This window comes from Fulmarus glacialis, unplaced genomic scaffold (assembly GCF_000690835.1).
Source record: "Fulmarus glacialis isolate BGI_N327 unplaced genomic scaffold, ASM69083v1 scaffold38249, whole genome shotgun sequence".
In the NCBI taxonomy this organism is placed as follows: domain Eukaryota; kingdom Metazoa; phylum Chordata; class Aves; order Procellariiformes; family Procellariidae; genus Fulmarus; species Fulmarus glacialis.
In genome coordinates this window covers 20788-41821 of record NW_009233273.1, presented here as the reverse complement: position 1 = coordinate 41821, position 21034 = coordinate 20788, and the positions used below count along the sequence as shown (strand labels likewise).

At 42.3% G+C, this 21034-nt stretch overlaps 1 protein-coding gene across 1 annotated transcript in view; it reads left to right on the top strand.

Annotated features, from left to right (window-relative positions):
* The first annotated feature begins 121 nt into the window (after positions 1 to 121).
* Positions 122 to 21034, top strand: part of LOC104082233 (RING1 and YY1-binding protein-like) — a 41587-nt gene continuing 20674 nt past the window's right edge. The window contains 2 exon segments of the mRNA XM_009585269.1: positions 122 to 205; positions 208 to 371. Coding sequence (XP_009583564.1) covers positions 122 to 205; positions 208 to 371 — 248 coding nt within the window.

Genomic DNA, 21034 nt, shown 5'->3' with positions numbered 1-21034 from the left:
GGAGCGCGGCGCCGCACCGCACCTCTCCGGGCGCCGGCCCGGGTAGGTGTTTGTCGGCTGTTCCCGGGCGCGGGGGAAGAGCCGCGGTGGAAGCAGGCGCTGGGTTTCGGGGCTCTGTAACATGGTTTCTCATGTGTGTGTTTTCTTTCTCTCCTCCTCCTCTCCCTCCTCCTCCCGCCGCCTTCTCCTCCCCAAACACACACGTACACACACACACGCTTCCCCTCTCCCTCCCCCTCCTCAAGGCCGAAAAGGCAAGCCAAACCTGCAGCCGACGAAGGCTTTTGGGATTGTAGTGTGTGCACCTTCAGGAACAGCGCCGAAGCCTTCAAATGCAGCATCTGTGATGTCAGGAAAGGCACCTCCACAAGGTACGTCCGCACCTTTCGACGCGGCTTTCACTCTGCGCTGGGCTGCGCTGACTTGTTGATTTTTTTCGCTGTTGCCTGGATATTGGCTGGTTGTCCCCCTCCTCCCCCCCGATGCAGTCGCTTCTGTCCCCGTTCAAAAGCTTGTGGAGTTTAAAAATTCTCTTTCAAGCGTTTAATTGGAGCTGGAAGACATGTTTCGTGGATGTGGGAGCGAACTGAATCTTTCTGTTGTTCTGTGCTTTTTTGTCGCTGATGTACGGAGGACCTCTTGGAGACCTGCAGCCAGCCAGAAACGTTCTGATCGTGGTTTGGGGCAGACGGTTTTCTGTGGTTTGGGTGGAGGTTTACCTGTGTTTTCTGCAGCAGTAGAAATGATTGAGGATTAGGGAGCGAGAAGGGAAATGGCTGAAACTAAAGATGCCATGAGAACAACAACTCCCTTCCTGAGATGTTGATCTTTTGGTGTCTGTTGTCATCTGAAAGGAGTCGGCTTTGTGCTCAGTGTGGGAATGGTGCGGATTTCTGAAGGCTTTAGCTGTCATATCTCTCCGTTTGCCGTGCGCTGGGTAACTCTGGAAGTCTTTATGAGATGGTGAAGATGACATACAGTAGTTAATTGAATTTAAAAAACCAAACAAAAACCAAAAAACTTGCACTTTCCTACTTTAGTGGCTTTAGAAAGTTTGTCCTAGAAATACCAGTTGGCAGTAAAACAGGCATGTGGACCTCTGCTTTTTCTTTCTTCTTCCGATTTGTTCTACCATGTTGACTTCTGATTTTGTTCATATTGTACTGTCCAAATGTGAGTTCCCGTTGCTCTGCTCTGCCAAGGAAGTAGTCCGTAAGATTTCCATTGTGAAAGGCATCATTTTCCTCCTTTGAGTGAAGCAGTGTATTGAGATGCTCTCATCAGCAGGCTGTTTGCATGACTTGGCTGTCTTGACTTGATTGACAAAAGAGGTGAAAGCCCGTTCGGTTGGTTATTGTTCGCACTGTGCTTTAGACAATGTGAAGTGCCTACATTTTTAACGGGGAGCATGCTTTTGGGCCATTGAAACTCTGAATTACAGGAACAGAGTGCTGTAGTGCTTCACTCTGTGTTCTATGATGCACATCAGTTACAAGTATCCCTACGCTTTTTACAAAATATACAGAGGTGTTGAACTTAAAACAATTTTAAATAGCGTAGTTACAGCATTGAATAAGGTCCAGCTTTTGGGACAGTAGTGTTCTGTATGCACCTAGAGCTGACTCTTCACTCGTTTTGTTCAATCGTGTTTTGTCATGCAACTAAACCTTCACAGCACGCTTGATTTCTGTGGTTTTCTGTTTCCTTGGCTTCCCCGTTGGCTCAGGTGAAACACATTGATCCTGCAGTTGCCTGGTATTTAACTGTGCTACTACAGAGCGTAGCCCTGCAGTCACCGAGAGTTCTCACAGCGTCATGTCAAGCATGTGCATGGGTGTTTGTAGGAGGAGAGTCTTAATGAAATGTAGGAGCCCATATGGGTTGTATCTTGTATCATTTTCATTTGGCCACCATGCTGATGTTCATTTTGAGAGCAGCAGCTTTCTCTTGCATACCCTTTTTTTTTTTTTTTTAAATTGATAATTTTCAAACTGTTTGTTGAGGTAGTAGGATGTTTTGTCTTTTAAAGGACCCTTAAGAGGGATAGCAGTTGGTGATTTCAGGTTAAGAGCTGTAGCCTTACTTGCAGATGTGATCCTCGGGCCTAGAACATTGTACTTCTGTTTAGCTTTTAATGGACCCTTATGAATGGCTTCTAATTTTAATTCATTTAATTCATCAGCTTTCTATTCATTTTTGCTGCTTTTTAAATTGCTTTTGTTTGTAGAATTTGAGCAAGTATTTAAAATACTCAATGGACCATCATGTCTTCTTGCATATTTATACAATTTATGAATAAATATAACCGAAAGCAGGAGTGACTGAACGTTGTGAGTGAGCGTTGTATGTTGAGAAGACCTGGGAGGTCAGAGTTCTTTGTTGTGGTATTGCTTTGAGTGTTACAGTATGTGACGTACGAGTCGATGCCGGGGAAATTCTTAAGAATTTTTTAAATAAATGACTGATGTAAAGATGCTTAATGAGTTATGATTGATAATTTATTACTTGAAATATAAGGTGTCTGATGAGTTTTGACTTTTAAGTTGCAATTTGACAAGTTGATGACACTTCTCCACATTTAAAACTGCCTTGCTTCATTAAGGCTTACTTCAGTAATACTTACTGGAAATTTATCAAACTCACTTTTTAAAAAACTCAACAAAGTAGTGAAAGACAGTCATCGTAGACGTGGTAAGGCAACTGATATTCATCAAATTATTGTGTGCAATTACAGTATGTCCAGTTTTTTTATTAAGATCTGCCATGACCTATTTCCCCCCACCTCCACTGTGAAGCCAGTTATTTGCTGTAGAATTTACTTTGGCTGATAAATATTCTCTGATTTGAGAACTAGTTAGAACATTAGCTAATTCTCACCGTGTGTGTATTTTTTCAGACTTGATATAATCTGTTGGTGTGTGGGAGGGGTGGCTGGCAGCAGTTAGAAGTTTTACTTTCTCAGATGCAACTATCCCCTTTCCCTAGGATCTCATAAAAGGAGGTTCAAACACAGTGAGTTTTAGAGTTGACATGCCAAGTCAAAATCACTGTAGATGCTAAACAGTTAAATTACACCTGAATACTTTTTCAAGGGGCTGTTTATAAATATTTCATTTGCACTTTTAAATAAAAATGAGGTCAAATCCATCTCAAGAGAATTGGGAGTTGTCGTGCAAAGATTACATTAAACCTGTAGTACTTACTTGAATACTGGATTTGTTACAGTATGTCACTAACTCCCTTTCCTCAACTTTATTCCTGCTATTTTATGGTTAAACTTTATTACGCTTTATTTAGGCAAGTATGTTGAGTTTTTCTGTGGTTTTCCTTCTGTGAGGATCATGGCAAAGATATAAAAGCTGTGTTCAACACAACGTTCAATTGGGCGAGACGATGATTTAACTGGCTAGCTTGGGAGTGAGCAATGGTAATGTGTTTGCTGGGGTGTACAATACTTTTTTTCTTTCCCGGAGGTTTCTGTATTGGTGTAATGGTGCAGGGAACTGGTGCTGGCCACCACTTCCGCTTGCGTCCTGTGGCTCTTCTGGTGGTTTGCTTTGGTGTAGCCCCACCAGCTCCTGCACAGAGGAGACGACTTGAATTAAAACTTCTGCCGTGAAGTTTGCTCCATGGACGCGTGTTCCCTTCCAATATCCGTCACTTCTTCAAACGTGGAAGGAAAGTTTACTTTGGATTCCCTAGGAATGTGAGGGCAGAATTTGGCCCTCAGCTCATTACGGGGAGCTGTGTGCTCCTTTTTGAGGGTAGGCGATGGTTCCCTGTTTCCATTTGATTTTCTTAATGGTATTCTTGCTCCTCTTCCCCTTTGGTTCTCTGATGGTTTACATACATTGTCTTCCTGTACACCTCTTCTTGTAGCTTCCTCTCTCCTCCTAGGCACGGCTGCGCAGAGTGTTTTTGCATGGGATTGCTTTCAGACATCATTTTGAAGGAGGGTATTTCCCCCCTCCCTCTGATTTCACAGAGGTAGTTACTGTTTTCTGAAGCTTTCCTTTATTGGATAAATAGGCAAGCGGTGCGATGTGGTGGAGCTGCTCTGATAATTTTTTCTCTAACTTCAGGGTAAGTGCTTTCCTTGTCCAAACTTCACATCCTCTGTTGTGAATGTGCCTTGATTACAGGGAAGTGCACTAAAAAAAGTCAGTGGAAGATGCGAGAGCAACAACTGGATGCCTGACATGCAAATTAACAAAACAGCGGGACTTTTTAGTACAAAATTAACAAGTTATAGTGTGTAAGTCATCTGCAAGACAGGCACTTAATAAGCATTTCTGTTGTATTTGTTGCTAATACCTGTATGCCTGAAGTGCATGGTTTGGAGTTTGCATCAAGCGATTTGAACATACGTTCCATTGTGGAGCGCTCAAGGAGTGTATGTCAGTAGTGCTTCACTCTTTTGCCATCCTTATTTTTGAGGGGAGGCCAAGCTGAAACTATTCATCATAATTTAAAAATGAATTTTCTCTTGTGTGGAACAGGTGTCTCAGATAGATACTGGCCTTTGTTCCCCTTCAGTTCTCCAGAAAATTCCTTTGCGTGTTTGCAGGATCTAAGCTAGCACCTTGAAGGACATAAACTACTGTCCATGTTACCACTGAAAAGTATTCTCTTGTTCTGCATCCAAGCTGGGTTGACCAGAATAGACACCAGATAGTCCTGCTATTCCTGGAATGAGGAATCGAGCTTGTGATCCTGACTTCTGTACAACTAATATATGCCCTGCTTATTTGCCATGTATTTGCAGGACTCTTCTTCTAAAAAGGCTTGCTTTGGTGTGTAGCTGTGATATAGGTTGGAAACAAAGTGGTTTCATTCCGTTCTTTCAAGTTAAATAGCTTTCACCTGCAATAAAGTGGGTTTTATTTAGCATCATAGCTGGCCTTAAGGTGCGTTATTTTCTATAAAAATGGAGTATGTGACTCGTCTGGAAAAAGCTGTTGTGGAAGGGACATTGGTGCTTTTACTCTGGAATATTTGTTTTACTAATTGGCCATTTAGATCTATGGTTAAATCATTCCTATTTTTCCTGTTGATCATTGAAGTTAAATGGCAGTTGGATCAGGTGGAGCAGAGCGTGGTCTGTACCAGCCTGGAGTCGTGCCAGTGCTCCATGGGGCCATCCAGATCCTGGGGATGTGTCCCTCAGGGACTGCTTTGTTGGTAATGGATGATGAGAACAGCGTAATTCTGCCTGGGTAGTTTTGGGTGCTGGCATGCACGATACCCATTTGCAAAATGTTTGCCCACATGCAAGGAGTTCTTCAGACCTCTGTTGTCTTATATTTTGTTTACCAGCACTGTCTGAAAGTAATTAGCTGTTACTTTCTGAATTTGTAGATGAGGGGTACTTTTGCTAGGTCTGGCAAACCCACGAGGGCATGGGAGCTAAGGGCTGTGGTTTGACGATACACTAAGTTTGACTTTATGACTCGTATTGCTGGACCCCAGGTGCCTCAGCCATGTGGCTTGGGGTATTGATCCATTATAAACTGACTACTGGTACAGATTCACGCTACGCTTATTTTTTTAACTAGCATAGAGTTAGTCTGCGAGGCTTGATCTGAAGCTGAACAGCTTCATCTGCTCAAATCAGCTATTACCTACAAATCAGCTATTATCAGCAAGCATAACACTGGCATAAGGTCTGCATCTTGTACTTGGGCTATTTGAAAGAAATAAGAGTTTGTGTCCTGATTTGCTCTTTGGTAGTGCTTGGCTCTGGCATTAATGATCTCATTACTATCATCCCAGGATTTCTCTTGGGTCTCAGCACCTCTGGGAAATCATTCTCAGCGGGGAGGATCCTCGGTATTGATGTGCAGCACCTTGGCAATACCCCTTCACTATGGTTGCCAAATTTGGGTGCCTGAAATGCTGTAGGTGACAAACACAATGGGTACGGTGGTGGCTGCTGTGACTTACTTTGCTTCTACCACTTGGATAGGATCCTATTAAGGAATAATAGCTATACCTGTTGTGGTGCTTTTTTATTAGGGAGAAAAAAAAGTCTTCATGTTAAATAACACAGTAGAATCCGTGTTACAGTTTTCATGTGGATTACCCATTTGGGTTAAATGATTGTGGATGGTAGGGTTTAAAGATCGATCTCTGATTTCTGTTGGAGACTCTATAAAGATCTAATAGATAAACTGCGACACTGAGCCTGTTAATCTATCACTGATAATATGCAGCATCGATATTATTCATTTTTCCCTTCCTCCATAGACTGCTTTTCTGGGAGACGAGCGACTAAATCAACGTATGTATCTGCGTGTAGGAGGAGAGGGCATGTAACTTTCTTTTATTGCTGTAAACAGACGTTGTGTCCACTGGAATACTGGCCCTTGCTCTCAGCAGGTCCTCGTGGGGAACTGGTAGGCAGAGGAATGCTGAGCAACTTTCTCTGCGTGCCTTTCTTAATTGCCTTGATTGTTTCATGTTCCCGTCAGCTGGCTGCGGAGGGGCTGCTGCATTTGCACGATTGGCGTGTGTATTTGCACACTGATGTGGGTTCGTCTAATAAGTGGAACCTTGTATGAACTGGAAATAGAAGTGTGTTTGTGCAGTGTTGACTGGTGCAATAGCTGAGGAGGGAGGTGGTGGATGCGAAGCGTGGTTTTCTGCGGCCACCCTTGGCTCCTGCAGCATCTTGGCTGACTGTCCTGTGCTGCCTGTTGGTGTTCCCCAGCAGCTCGTAGTGCTGTGGGGTTCTGTTTCGGCTGAAGTGTCAGGTCCCTGAAAGCAATGCGTGGGACCCAAGAGCAATGAGGATTGAAGGTTGGCAGGTAATGTGCTGTGGGCTGGATGGGTTATTTTGGCTGGCCACATCCAGCGTTTGTGCAATAGCCCGGATAACTCCAAGCTAATCATGAATCAGGTGTCACTTGTACTCTGGCTGCTGCGAGACCTGCTTCGCATTAGCAACGTGAATTAAACAGTTTTGCTGTTGGTAGGCTCACCGTTTCTTGCTGCGGTGCTGCTCCTTTTTTTCCTGCTCCGTCGGGCTTGAATGAGCAGACAGGTCCTTCCAGGGTCCCTTGGTGAGAAACACAGAAGTTCACGGCACTTCTGGGGAGTCCTGCCAGTGTGCAGGAATATGACAGAAGGGGCGAGAGGTGCGGCTTGCAGAGTGCTCCTGCATTAGGCAAAGAATGTGCTCTGCTTGTCCTTTATTATGTGCATCTCTCCTTGTCTGCGTAATTCTTCTTACGAGGAAACCCACTGACCTATTTTGCAGGATTTCGGGTGGTTCTGTAGGTTAGTGGGTTTCTGTCCTGCAATGTAGGTCACTCGCAGGGTGTACCGGAGTTTCGTAACACATAGCTCTGACCTGAAATAAGATTCATACAAACTCTTTCTGTGGCTGTGTCTTGCAGCTGTACTTTACGTCTCTCTTTGCACTGGCCTCCTTCTTCACAAGGTAAAAGGAGAAATCTGGGCGCTTCCAGGGGGAAGGGGTCTTACAGGAGGGTTTGTGAGGATTTATTTAAAGTGTGCGTGTTTCAGACAGGTAAAGGCAAATTATTGTTATTGCCACTTCATGTTTATTAAAGGACACGGCAAAAAAAGCAGACCATGAATACTGAGTAACCTGTACGTGCTCCCCTAAGCAGATGTCCAGGATTTCGCAGTATGACAAATAATGTGGAAATGCCTCCATGACGTTTATGTAAGTTCCTTTTACAGCTGACACATGCTAAATACATTGATTGTGTCTCTGTGCAGACAGATTTTCTTTACATCAACCAGAGCTCCTTTCACACTTTTTTGATACGTCTGGAGGTATGACCAAATCCTTAACATCGCTCTTCCCATAAGCCAGCTATTAATTAGGAGCATGTTCTTTGTAGCAGAGTGCTAATTGGTACATCAGCAAATTCACTGCCTGTTAAACATGGGAAAGATTGTAATTCTGACTGGCTCAAATATAAATGAGAGGGAAAAGCATCACTTCTCCTTGCTGGCCTGGTGGGTTTTGTGTGACTGTTCAGTAACTCGGTACCTTCAGAGTCAGGTGAATCTCAACTCCTTCCTAGGAAAAACAAAACTAACTGGCTAAAATTGAGCATTGTTTTGATAGTATTTTATTATTGAAGTGCTGCCTGTGTTTCTGGAAGTTAAAAGTACACCCACAGTCAATCTTCGGTTAAGTAATACTGGAAATGCAGGAGAAAAAGGGGTTGTAGGGATCTAAAGTATGGATCATGAAACCACGAGACCTGATTTTGAACCGTGTGTGGTCTTATTTGAGACACTGGCCTGGGATTGTGGAGTAACCCCCTGTGCTACAAGGATCAAAATACTAAAAATTTGTAATTATGTTCTTTACCGCAGAAGCAGAAGTCTTGTAATAGTCAAATTGATTTTAATGTTCTGACTGATAAACATTTTGAAGCATACATTTTATGGTAATTTGCTGAGAGCTGAAATGTTCCATGTTTAAGTAAGCACAGTGTATGCTTTATGTCGGTTGCTATATGGAGGTGCAAACTTCCAGAAACTATATTTACAACTTACATGGGAATCTGTTCAGGAGTTCTAGAAACTTTCGTTTGAGGAGCTTATCAGATTGGTTGTCTTTAAATAAAATGGAAGCAAAACAAGTCAGTTTTGGATTCTGTTTAGGGGTAAGTAAGGAATAAATGTTTAGACGTGTTTTCTCAAGCAGATTGTTCTCCAGGATTTCAGTTATGATGGATTGCTTGTAACATGCAGAGGTGCTAAGTGAGACAAAATATCTTGCCTGAGATAAAGCTGCCTTCTTCAGATTTATATTGTTGAGTAGACAGACGTGAGACTGATTATAATCTGAAATATTTTTCCTGAACTAAATTATTTTTGTGCGGGTGGAAATATGCCTGGGTAATTCATGTGCAACTTAACATGGGCGAATTGAGGAGGTGGACAGAGGATGTAGAAGTATTAGGATTTGGTGGCTTCAGAGATGTTGCAAAATTGATCAGGACGCTGCCCGATGAGTGGTGAGCATGGGTTACTCCCTGTGTACTGGTCCTGCTCCCATATGTGCAGTGTTTTTGGAATTAAAGGGGTTGTTCTTAATTGAATAGGATTACTCCCTTTTAAAAATTTTATCATCTGTGCACTAAATAAATATATGGAAGGATTTGTATTTTCTTTCACTTCTATTTGCAGGTGTCAGTGGGGATAGTATGATGTTAGTGTGATTAAGCCTGTGTAAAAGAGGCTGGAACTCACCCTTCAGCAAATCAGCTAGCTAAATATCCTCGAGTTGCCATTCTTTAATCTGTACGGTTGTATTCACTGCCTGTGTTTTAATTTGACAAAGAAACTTATGTCTATGGTAGGTGTTTCATTCCTTTTTTTAAAAAAAAAAAAAATCATCTAGATTAGCAGAAGGACATAAATCTTACTTGTCCTGGTTGGACAAAGCATGCGTATATGTTCAGGTTGTTGGAAATCTGTGTTTCTGCTGAAACATTTGGCTCTAATTATACATCTTGGAGCTCTTATTCTGAAAGTGCTTTCACTTTTTTTGGAAGTGGTACTGAGCACTTTCTCTTCCCGAGATGAGATTTCGATAAGAGAGGCAATACATTGATGGACGATGGCCCTATGATGGAGTCAATCAGCCAGTGCAGTCATTTGTCTCCTGGGGATACAGGGTAGAGCACATCATTAGCAGCAGAAGGGGAGGCTTTCCTCTGTAATGCTAATAGGGTGAGGAAGCTCTGGTTGGTGCCTGTTTGCTGCTATTGCTCAGTTATTACAGGTGTCTTATGGAGAAACAAAACCGTTTTCATTTATCTGTAACAGTCATGGGTGTGGATCAATTTAACAAAAATATTTAATAAGCTTTAGGATTCAGTGTGGTATTAGCAATTTGTAAACCTATATCACCTAAAACTGCTTGTCATAAAAATGGTGAATTATTTTTGAGGAATTATGTGTGTTTTATTGGTTTTACACACAAGTAGCTTGACTTCTGTAGGAAAGACTGGCACCTGCCTGATGCCAGCGTGGGATTCGAAGGACAATTCCTTTTTTTAGTCGGAGAAGCATTGACGGAGAAGCATTGAAAGTGAAGCTGGTGGGTTGCGGAAGTTACTCTAATAGTGTCTGATGGCGTCAGATTTCCATCAAAGCAAAAGGCAAAAAGCATGGGGTAGCGATGGTGGGTGGCTTGTCCGAGGGATGGCTGAGTGGTATGCTGTTGTGCAGTGACAGTAATGAGTTAGCTTAAAGGTAGGTTGTGTGCTCCAGGCAGTGGGCATTATCCAGTTTTGCCCAGGCAGGATGAGTTAACCTGCAAGTGACTGTTCGTCCATGGCTGCTTTGCTCCTTTCCGTGCTCTTGCCTCTCGGCAGAGGTGGCATAGCGGTGGTCCCATCAGGATCAAGCGTGGGCTTGCCCCGGGGTGGGCAGAAGTGCTCCTATTACAGGATGCAGGGCTGCAAAGCTTGCGTAAGCAGTATCTTGGTGTCCAGAGATGATTAATTCCCCTGTCACACACAATGGAACTATAAATGTTGGCAAAAAACCATTATTCTGGATGGCTGGTGGGAGTTTCTGTGTACCCACCAGCGCTGTGAGCGGAGAGGTGGCACCTGGGGCACTCCTTGTTGCGGGGACTTTTTTTCCTCCCCATTTTAACTCGCTGTGACTCTGGACAGTTAGGTAACTCACTTGCGTAGGTTTACCTATCTGTAAAGCAAATGTAGTAAGTAGTCCCTACTACATATGGCTTATAGGAGGTAAAGTTAATTTTTGGAAAATGCTTTGAAGTTCTGAAATGTCTTCTCAAAAACTGCACATGAGGTCAGACTTAAAAACCAATGTTTATCTTCCTTTCTCTGAACTGTATAGATAATCGTTTAAAAATAAGAGCAAGGGTAGCAAGAAAGCAAATGATGATACGACTGCTGGAACGGTGTGGTGGGTAGACTTTGTACACTTCGTTTCACCGTTGTATACAAGGATGTCTTGGCTCCTAAAGCACTGGAGGAGTGGCACAGCTGTGTGCTGTATGGGTACTAAAGGCATGGGATTGTTAGAGTTGCACAATTTTACATGTGGGTTAGCAGAGTAAGGAACATGCTTAATCATGGGTGTGGGAATACAGTGCTCTGGCAGCAATTAAGAGTCATTAATTAGAAGTACTTACTACCGGATGTGACTCAAGTTAGTTGTAAGTTGCTTAACTTCTGAGGTCAAGAAGATCTAATGCATCTGAGACAAGCCTTTTTAGTGTCCATGGGACTGCGGGGCTATCCACAGGGACGGTCTGTACTAACCAGAGCTCAAACTGTGAAATTTTGAGGTTCATTAAATGAGTTGTTGACAGTGACAGTTTCGCAGTACCTCTGCAAGCTGGGACCACGCATTTGCATTCAGAAGTTTAGACCTGTGAAGAGTTTCTTAAGGCTCCTAAGTTGCATCGGCTGGGAATGTACAAGTGTGTTCTGGGAATTCACGCTGCTGCGCTGAGAGTCACTATTATTCAAAGAAGCGATCGTGAAACCTTTATCATAAACAAAAGCTTCCCTGTCTGTATGAAGAGGATGACATTTTTTCCAATTACAAATTAACCAATTGATACAAAAATAACAATGAACAGGGCCGTAGAACATTATGCCCGTGTGCCTACTTTGTAAATGTGCGGGAGATCACACCTTCATGTTCAGCGTATGCGTTTATAAAGATGTAAAATGTGAGGACAGTCTCACCGCTTGTGCCTCAAGAGGCATTACTTCTGCCAACGGCCAGGCATGTCAAGCAAGTAATGGAAAAAGGTCCGTAATAAGGTACCTGTTACAGTCCTGTGCCACTTCTCAGGGTTTTTCCTAATGTGCAGGAAGAGCGAGGGATAACACCTAGCAGTAGTTTGGTTTTATTTCCATCTCTTTAGTTTTTCCCCTTCTGCCTTTTTTTTTTTTCTTCATTGTAAGCCAGACTGACTTTCCCACTGGCACTCTGAATTCAAAGCTATGAAATTGTACACTATGTGCTACACCTACTTGTTTTTAAAAGCCTGTCACAAGCATGAGTGTGTTTTTTTTTTTTTTTTTACACGAAGGCATATAGTGTAAGGAACAGGTTTACTTAGTCACGGGTGTGGGGATATGGACGCTGAAATTAGTTTAATAACAGTTGGTCGCTTTATTTCTGAGTGTGCTAGCATTTGCAAATCTGTATTGGTTCGACAGGTGGTTGATGCTTGTGGAGAGTGTGACCTTTTGCTCTTTGCATTGATTTTTCTGAATCATGTCCAGAGGCTGCAGAAGTCAATGCAGCACTTCGTTGTCAGCTGCAAGGGCTGGATCAGGCCTCCGAGACGGATGCATCGAGAAGAAAGGGAATAAGTTGTCATGAAACTTAACAGGATTATCTTTTGTGATCTTGCTTTGTTTCAAGACTATTTTTTTCCAGGGAGATTTTTTTAATAGATAAAAAAGAATTGAGAAATGAGTTGTATTGTATAAAGCCCTAAATGAGACTCGGGGGGAGAACTCGGTCTGTGTCCTTGTAAGCGGAGGAGTCCTCAGGCCGCTTGTTGTTCTCAGTCCTGGAGCCTCTAAAGTTTGAGCAGGGACTGAGACTGATAAAACTTTGGATCTGTTTTTTTTTTTTTAAAGTGTCAGATGGTGACCAAACATTTTCTTGTTTTTAAGCAGAAAGAAACAAAGTACCCAGAAAGTCCAGCATACTCAGCAAATTTTGCAGGGCTATAGTTCTCAATGAGTCTCATCTGTCTAAAGTTTAGTCTTTCTTTTGCCAACTGTATAAAATTCTTGGGTTTGATGTTAGTGCACAGGTGTGCTAGTCCTTATATACCTATGTGCTCACTTGAATCAAAAAGATTATATTCCTTCTCCATGGAGTTGTATCCATGCCTTTACTTACATAGCCAGCAGATTATTAGTAGGTAAGATGGGTCGATTATCAGTGGCTTGCTGCTTTTCCTCCCTGCTCTAGTTCAGACTATTATCGTTAGCAGCTTTTAAAGTAAGGCTCCTCCTGGAAGAATTTCTGGCTCGAGGCAGAAAAAGTTTTCTTACCAGTTCTGAACTACTGGGACTATTGTTTTTTCTGAAATCCTATTCATCGCTTCACAAAACTGTTACAAGTACATCTTGAATCATGCGTAGCCTGAAGAATATCCTGGGGGTAGGGAGACATAAATAATTGTTTAATTGGGCTGCTCTGCTGTGTAGCTTATATCATGTTGAGTGTATGGAAAGGACTGATTTTATTTAGTGTTTTACTGTAACAATTCTCTGAGTCCTAAGCTGAGTGTTTATCTTAGTAAAATTTAATATGGTGTTAAGCAAGACATGCAAATGTGTTTTGACTTAAGCTTTTAGTTTGTGAATAAAAATGTTGCAGATCTCTCACCTTTCAAATGTTTGGTAATTATGCTAACTGAAGTCTTACAAGGAAGAGTCTTACAAGGAAAACAACATCCTAATGGAAGGAAAAGAACTTTGTGATTAGCACTTCCAAGTAGTTAATAACTTTTTATATTTCATTAGATTTATGAAAAAAACATGTCTTCAGTGTTTGTTAGCAGAGATAGCAAAAATCTGAGTAATACATCAACATTGTTTTAATTAAAAATACATTGATATTCTCCTAAAAATTCACTTTTGACATCCAGCTCTTAGGCTTAAAATGAATGTAAAAGTTAGCTTTTTATACTCCAGGAAAATATGCTGTTGTGCTCAAAACATGCAGCAAAAGCAATCCCATGAAAATCAATTAGAATAATAGAGTACAGCCATTGCAAAATATGATTACAATAGTTAAGTAATTATCCCACTGCATGACTTTGCAAGAGGGATAAATAATGCATGTAGAATTGTGTTGGAGCTTGCACGGAAGATTCATGCTGGCAGAGTGGGTGGGAAGGACAGAGCACGCGTCCGAGGAGGGGGTCTGCTGGGTCCGGTAGCTGGTGATTGAAACCTTTCAGTGCCTGTGGTAACAAAGATGCAAGAGAGACCCAGTTTTCTGTTTTTCTCACAATTTCAAGATGGCCTTTGGGAAGAAATCTTCCTTTACTGTGTTAGCACAGCTTGACTCCAGCTGCTTCTTGGAGCCACCCAGCTGGTCCTGAGCGGGTGGATGTTGGGCTTTGGGGTGGGAGCATGGCCATTCTTTGGGGGGGGTCGCCTTTCAGAGTAGTGGAGTGGGCACCCACTCCTGAGATGGCACCGCAGCGGCTCGCTGCCTTGCTTGGCACACTGCTCTTAACTTCTCTGTATTTCACCCACATTCTGTATTTTACCACTTGGTAGGTCTGGGCTGCTCTTCATCTGCCGTTTGTTGGGCTGAGAGCGCTACTTAGCCCATTAATGCAAGGCTTGGAGTTCCATCGGCAGCGTCACCCAGCCCCTGACTGAACTGTGAGTTTTTTATTGGCTGGTTTTTCAGTGGACAGATGAGGGGTTTGATTTTTCTTCCTTTCAGCTGGAATTGAATACTCCGAATCTTGTCAGTTGCTGTCAAGAGGATTGTACTTTGGATTAGCGAGCTACTGGAAGCAGTTTGAATCATTGCAGTTAAAAGCATGCCGAACAGCGGTGTAATTAAGAGTTATAATGTCACCAACAAGCTTAGGAAACTAGAATGTAACTTGGAAAGAAATACAGCCCCATGCAATCCTTGCATCGCCTAAGGACCACCGTGCATTTAAAGGATGATGCTTTTCTTCCCGGGACCATTATGGTTAGGGCAGATTTGTTGCTGTTATGTTGGTTCCAACACGAGACACATGGAAGCACCTTTCTGCACCTTTCCTCTTCCCTTCTTTTTCTCTGATGTCTTTCTCATCAGGACCTGGTCAAACGAAGAACCCTGCTCACCTTAGGCTTGTTGGAGCTATTTGCTGCTTCTGTGATTGCAGAAATCTTCAATCGCTGTGTAATTATGGATGCTACATGAAATAACTCTTCAGCTCATGAGAATAATATGCATTTTTGTTGTTGTGTTTTTTGAATAGAAATTTCAGGGAAATTATGCCATACTCTTCTGTTATACAGTGCTAGTAAAACTCTGTCAGCCCTTTACCACTTGTGTTTTTAGGGAAGCTGAAATTGTTATTGAGATTTCCAAAGTAGCTTCTGTTTTGTGACAAGCTCGAACCTGTCTGGACAAGCTGTGTATTTCAGCAAGGCAGCAGGTGAGACTGTGTGCCTGAGACCTCCTGTCTTGTAGGTATTGAACTGGAGGTGTAATGCTTTCAAGTTGTTTATATTAACTTCTGTGAGCATCTTAAGGACCCAGAGATGGTGATGAAAATTCTGAGGTGTTGCTGTAATTCTGGGTGAGTTTGATAAAAAATTAATGTAATTATTATTCCCTTGGCTGACTGGATGCTTCAGTTGTCTTACACCCTTACACTCCAACATTTAAAAATATTTTTTTTTCCTCTTAGTAAGTGTGGCACTTAGGGACATGATTTAGGGGTGGACTTGGCAGTGTTAGGTTGGACTCAATGATCTTAAAGGTCTTTTCCAACCTAAATGATTCTATGAAAAAGGGAGAATTATGCTGGTACAGAACTTGATATTTCTGTTCCTAAAAAGGTACCTTGTCAAACGTATTGATTGGTGATTAATTAGAAAGTAATTCTCACGTCTAAAAAGAGCAACTTTATATTAAAATGTGATACTACTGCTAAGCAAATGTAAGGCTGCTTGCCTTCCAGTTTTGTATCTACATTGCTTCCCCGAGTGTCAGTTTGCTCAATATTCACTGCCATTGACCTTGGATAATTAAGAAAAAAGTTTGCTGTTCTGAGGAGATAAATGCAGCTTATGTTTGGAACGTGGCTGATTAGCTCAGTTGTGAAAGTGTAATTTTATGTCTGTAGCTTCTGGCAGGATGGATGCTGCCTTTGCAAAACTTGATGTCCCTCTTTTCTGCTCCTTAATGTCCAGTTTAAGTTGTTGGTGAAAATCTCCCAGGACTCCAAGATCTGAAACTTGCAATGGACTTCTTCAATTTTCAATGAAAATTAATTTATACTAATATGGGCTTCTTTTACTTACTGAATCACTTTTTCACTTTGAGCCTATTTCCAGTGCAAATACAAGGCTGCAGTTGTACCCTGGGTGGGGTTTGAGATTCCTGGCCAGTGCAGTGGCTGTTGCAGGGGTTGGTGCACATGGACTTTCTTCTTCCAGAACCAGGTTGGTGTCAGTGTTGGCTGTCGAGAGCTGGAGCGTGCTGGGGCCACCAGCACTGTGTGCTGGGGGCTGAGCAGAGATTAAACACCAGTGGAGAGAAAAGGCTGAATCATAAAAACAGCAAAAAATGAAGGAGAAGCAAAATTTTTTCAGGCCTGTGAAAGTTCTTTGTCAAAATTTGAAGGTAGGGGACTGGTGGGCATTGGGGTCTGTTTGCCAAATCCCTTGGTCTTTTATTTTTCTCTGTGCTGCCACTTGGACTTTGTTTTTTACTTCTGTGTTTGCTCTCCATGAGTTACTCAGATAATTTGTGACTTGAAGTACATGCTTGTTTACAGTGCAAGGGCTGTTTGTTTTTTAAACATCGCCATGATGATCACTCAATTGTGTGGTATTTTGGTGGGCTTTTTTCTTAGGGTAGGTTTTCCATTTGAAATGCTCTACTACTATATTTGCGCTGGCAAGGTACTCCGGGCTGAAGATGGCTAATAAAGTTGCATTTTTGGGGTTTTTTTGGTCTTTTTTTAATTATTATTTAATAAAACTGTTTTAGGACTAAAAGAAGCTATTCGAACCAAAGTACAGCTTTATGAGGGTAGCTGCATCCATGCTGGTTTTTTTTTTTTTTAAAGCTGGTGTCAACCTCTTTACCTTCTTTAGAGACGGTTGTGTATTTTGCCAGGTTGTCTTTTGTTAATACACAATAAATGCACTGTTCCCGACAGCATCTTTGGGTGCTGAGGTGGTGTCAGTAATTATCAGGAAGATTTGGGATGGCATGTGGTTTTTACAGACTCTTTGCTTTTGAAGCCAAATCTACAGCCTTGAAAATCTTTGGGACTTTGTAATCTCCCCCCCCACAAGGGTATTATTTATTTGGGAAATTGCATAATACTTGTTATACAAGCAGTCTCTTTTCAGCCACTGTGTAAAGCATATTATAGAAAAAAGTGTAATTTTTTTTTTTAATTAAGGCAGCAAGTGGCACAAAATAAACCCTGCAACTGAGATGTTTTAATGAAGAGAGGTTTTAATGAAGGTTGTATTCTGTTTATAACAGAGGTAAGGCAGGACTGAACGTAGCTCCAACAAACGTTCACACTTGTTTCCACAAAGAAATTCAATTCACATCATGCATCTGATTCTGTGAAATGGTGATTGAGTGGACAGACTGTGTTGTGGATAAAATCAACATAGGTCTATTAAATTGAAATACATTTTTCCTGCAATATTTCTAGTAAACGACATCTGATGTGAAATCTATCCGTACCTTACTTTACAAGATCTCGTTCAAGGATTTAGTGCTTGTACTAAGTTCTAGGTCCTTTTTCACATGTCTGTGCATGTCCTGAAATAACTCATTTTGTAGACATCTCTCCTTTTCCTCTGCATGGTGCATGGACTTGGTTTTGAGTTTCCCTAAGAATCTGGTTTTAAAAAAGCAGGAGTTGGTACAGTGGAGTATTGCTGGGGTTGTAGGAGGACATGGCAGCCCTCGTCCCCTTTGTACCTTCTGTGTGTGCAGGCAGGAGGCTCGGCTCAGACTCCACCACGTTAAAATACAGTGTGGCTGCTTCCCAATGTTGGGGGCCTTACAGGTTTTACATTCAGGTTTTAGCTGTGTGCCTTGAATATATCTGTTTAGTTGAGGAAGGATTATTTCATGTAGTATGTCTGAGTAGAAGAGTTGTTCACTTGAACAAGAGAGACTTGAAATGAAGCTGTTAATTGTTACACCTGGTAACTTTTTTCTGTGCGTTGCTGCCAACCAAGAGCATTTTAAACTTGCATCCGAGGTATGAGAAGACCCATACTCTGATCTGCACCCCCCTGAGTAAGGAAAGCAGTCGTTCAGTTATTCTCTATAATTAGTGTACTTCAGTGTGTATGCAGGTGTTAGTTATTCATAGGCTCTTTCACTGTCTCTTACTTTTCCAGGAGTGTTTGCCTACCAATCTTCTGCCATCACCTCCGTCCCGAGGCATTGGGTATGATCCTTACCCACTCAGGCCTGTGTGATGGGCGGGCTGCTCCTGAGGGTTGTGAAAAGGGAGGAAGTTTAAATGAGTACAAAAATCAGTCCAGCTGATGTAAAAACATCTTACCCAGGTTGAAAGAATTTGAGAGATGCCGTGATTGCAATAATGTGTGAAGTATTTAGAATAACTTGTCCAGTTTTGCATGGTTGCCCTGAAAGCAATCTTGCAAGTCTGAGGGTCACTTTTTTTAACTACATGGGGCTAGTTTAGTCTAAGCTTATATCTCCCTGTAGAAATTGTTGAACTTAAAACCATCACAACCCTGGTACTGCTGTTGCTTTCTGTAAAATGCAGTTACAGGTATTGCAGCATCCAAAAGGTTTACTCATCACTGAGCACTTGTAACCCAGGCAAGTTGTTTGTGCGCCTGTTCACGGTGTGGAGGGTGCGCGCGTATAGGATTGAAATAGTTTAACTGCATAGAGAACTTTGCTTCACCCATCTGTAAAATTCTGAAAAAAACCTTAGACTCCATGTTATGTGAGTGATTTTCTCTTATGAATGGACCAGAGGGGAATAAATGACCCAAAATTCTTGCTGACATTAAAAAAAAAAAAAAAAACCACGCACACAAAAGAGGATTTTGTTGCTGGAACCTGTCTTACAAAAGCAGCAGATGAGTGTGCCTGTGAAGCTGCTGTGGTGGTTTTATTTGTTTTTTGAAGCAGTGAAGAAATAATTTGTGAAAGGCCTGGGTCCTGGTGTTGCAGTAGGCACTGTGCGTGGGCGTGCTTTGTCTGCTGCTTGTTAATGGGCCAGCTTCATTAGACTTGATGATTCAAGGTTCTTTTTATAAGCTTATTTTCAGGTATTTTATGTCACTACATGTCAGTCATTGAAATGGTAGCCTTTAAGAGACAACATCTGTTTAAATTGAAAATCCACTTTTCTGAGAAACACCATCTCTTGGTGACTTTTTTTATCAAATACTTTGATGGGAGTCTGTGTGTTTTGGTGAAACTCTTGTTTTAGCTGCTACTGTAAAGACCTTTACTCAAGAGGAATGGGGGCACTGTTGGTGCAGTATGATGATGGAAAAAGCACTGTTCAGGCTAAAGGTGTATCCACACAGCGAATGCATGCGTGGTGTAGAACAGTTCCTTCAGCATCATTGCTGAAGGTGGAGCGGCGCAGGATCCTATGTCCTCCTGCCAGTGTGATTCCCGTTTCAGTCCATGCTGCGTCCCTGACCATCAAGTCCTTGCTGCTCATTTTGTCCCATGTGACAATTACTGCTTTATTATGCTGTGTAAAACACAACCGTGAACGTGGACTGCAGCCTGCTGAGAGTGTCAGATGTGCTCAGCCAGCTAGGTGACTGCTCGCCTGTACTCTGGCTATGACCACCAGCGCCAGCACCGGTGGGAGCACACGCTGGCACAGGCTCTGCTGTGGTCAGTGTGGGGCTTTGAAGTCCTGTCCTGATGTCAGATGTGTTAGATCCCAGCACTGCTACTGTTAGCGATGTTACAGTATCACAAGTAGCGCGGTGTTTTATACATATTGCAATCGCATTCCTTTTTTTGCTGGCTAGGTGTACCTGAGATTAGGAGAACGATAGACCTGGATTTACACATTAATGCAAGCACACCGTTCCCAAAGGAAGTCAGGCAAGACTTGTACTCTGTCAAAATGCTGGCTTTCCGTGGAAATCCCTGTAGAAGAGCTTTACTGTTGATGTCAAAATGAGCATACTTGTTTGCAAAGGATGTTCGGTATCCAGGTTTCCCACTACAAATGTGTGTTTAAAAGGTTCATGTTGTGACTGTTCCTTCAGCCCTGGTCCTTCAGTCAGTCACTCCTTCACCTGCGTAAGGCAAAAGTCGTTCACTTGAAGTTGGTGGAATTGGTATCACTGAGGTGAAACTTCAGTGTAGGATGGATCATCTGAAACGCCACCGAAGTGCTTTTGTGTAAGCAGTGAAGTCTGATGCTTTCCAAGCATTTGGTGACTGTACCAGCATCTCCAGGAAATGTCTGCAGCCTCCAGGGAAGGAGCAGAGACTTCTCTTCCAACTCGTGCTGGTGGTTTTTTAACAGTTGTGTAAGTAGCATTTAAGCTACATCAAGCTTAGACTGTGTTCAGTCGTTGGCTTTTCCCTCTTCACCTTCACTACCTTCTTTCAGCTTGATATGACACTTGGAAAGAAACAGGATTTTTTTTTTTTTTTTTTTTGAGCAAGCTCTGAGGTGATTTGCTGCCTTTTCCTTTAGAAAAGACTTGAAGCTTCTTCCAAGTTCAGAAGGACATAGCTACCTGCATTTTGAAGAGCAGTGTGGAGCAGCTGTCGGGGGGCAAGGACTGCTTGTTGGTTTTGGATGAAGCCACTTGCCCCGCACTGCCCTGGCTGCCACTGGGAGAGGAAAGAAGCTGAGTAAACAGGGAAACTGTGAAATAAACAGAAACAAACCCCAACCTAGCCCCTGCCTCGGGGCATGGGCTTGAGTCAGTGAAGCAGCTGTTTCAAAATTAGACTTTCTTTTGTTAAAAGGAGGCACATAAAAGCTTTTCTGCTTTTGTTTTTGTGCCATAACGATAATTTCCATGTGTTTTTCTGTGTTATTTGATTGCTTTCAGTTTCTTCTGAGGAAACATTTGAAAAGTGAGCAGTTGTGTTATTGCAGCATTAAGGTGGTTGCTTCAACCTTTCCTACCTTGTGTACCCCCAAGTTTTCTAGCAGAAGTGACCATTTTCAGGTAGTGAACTTAAGTCTACTTTCTAAGTTGCCACTCAGTCTTTAAAGATGTTAAATAGAGTTTTGGGGTTCCAGGTCAGGCTGCAAATACTTGTGCTGGGGCTTCAG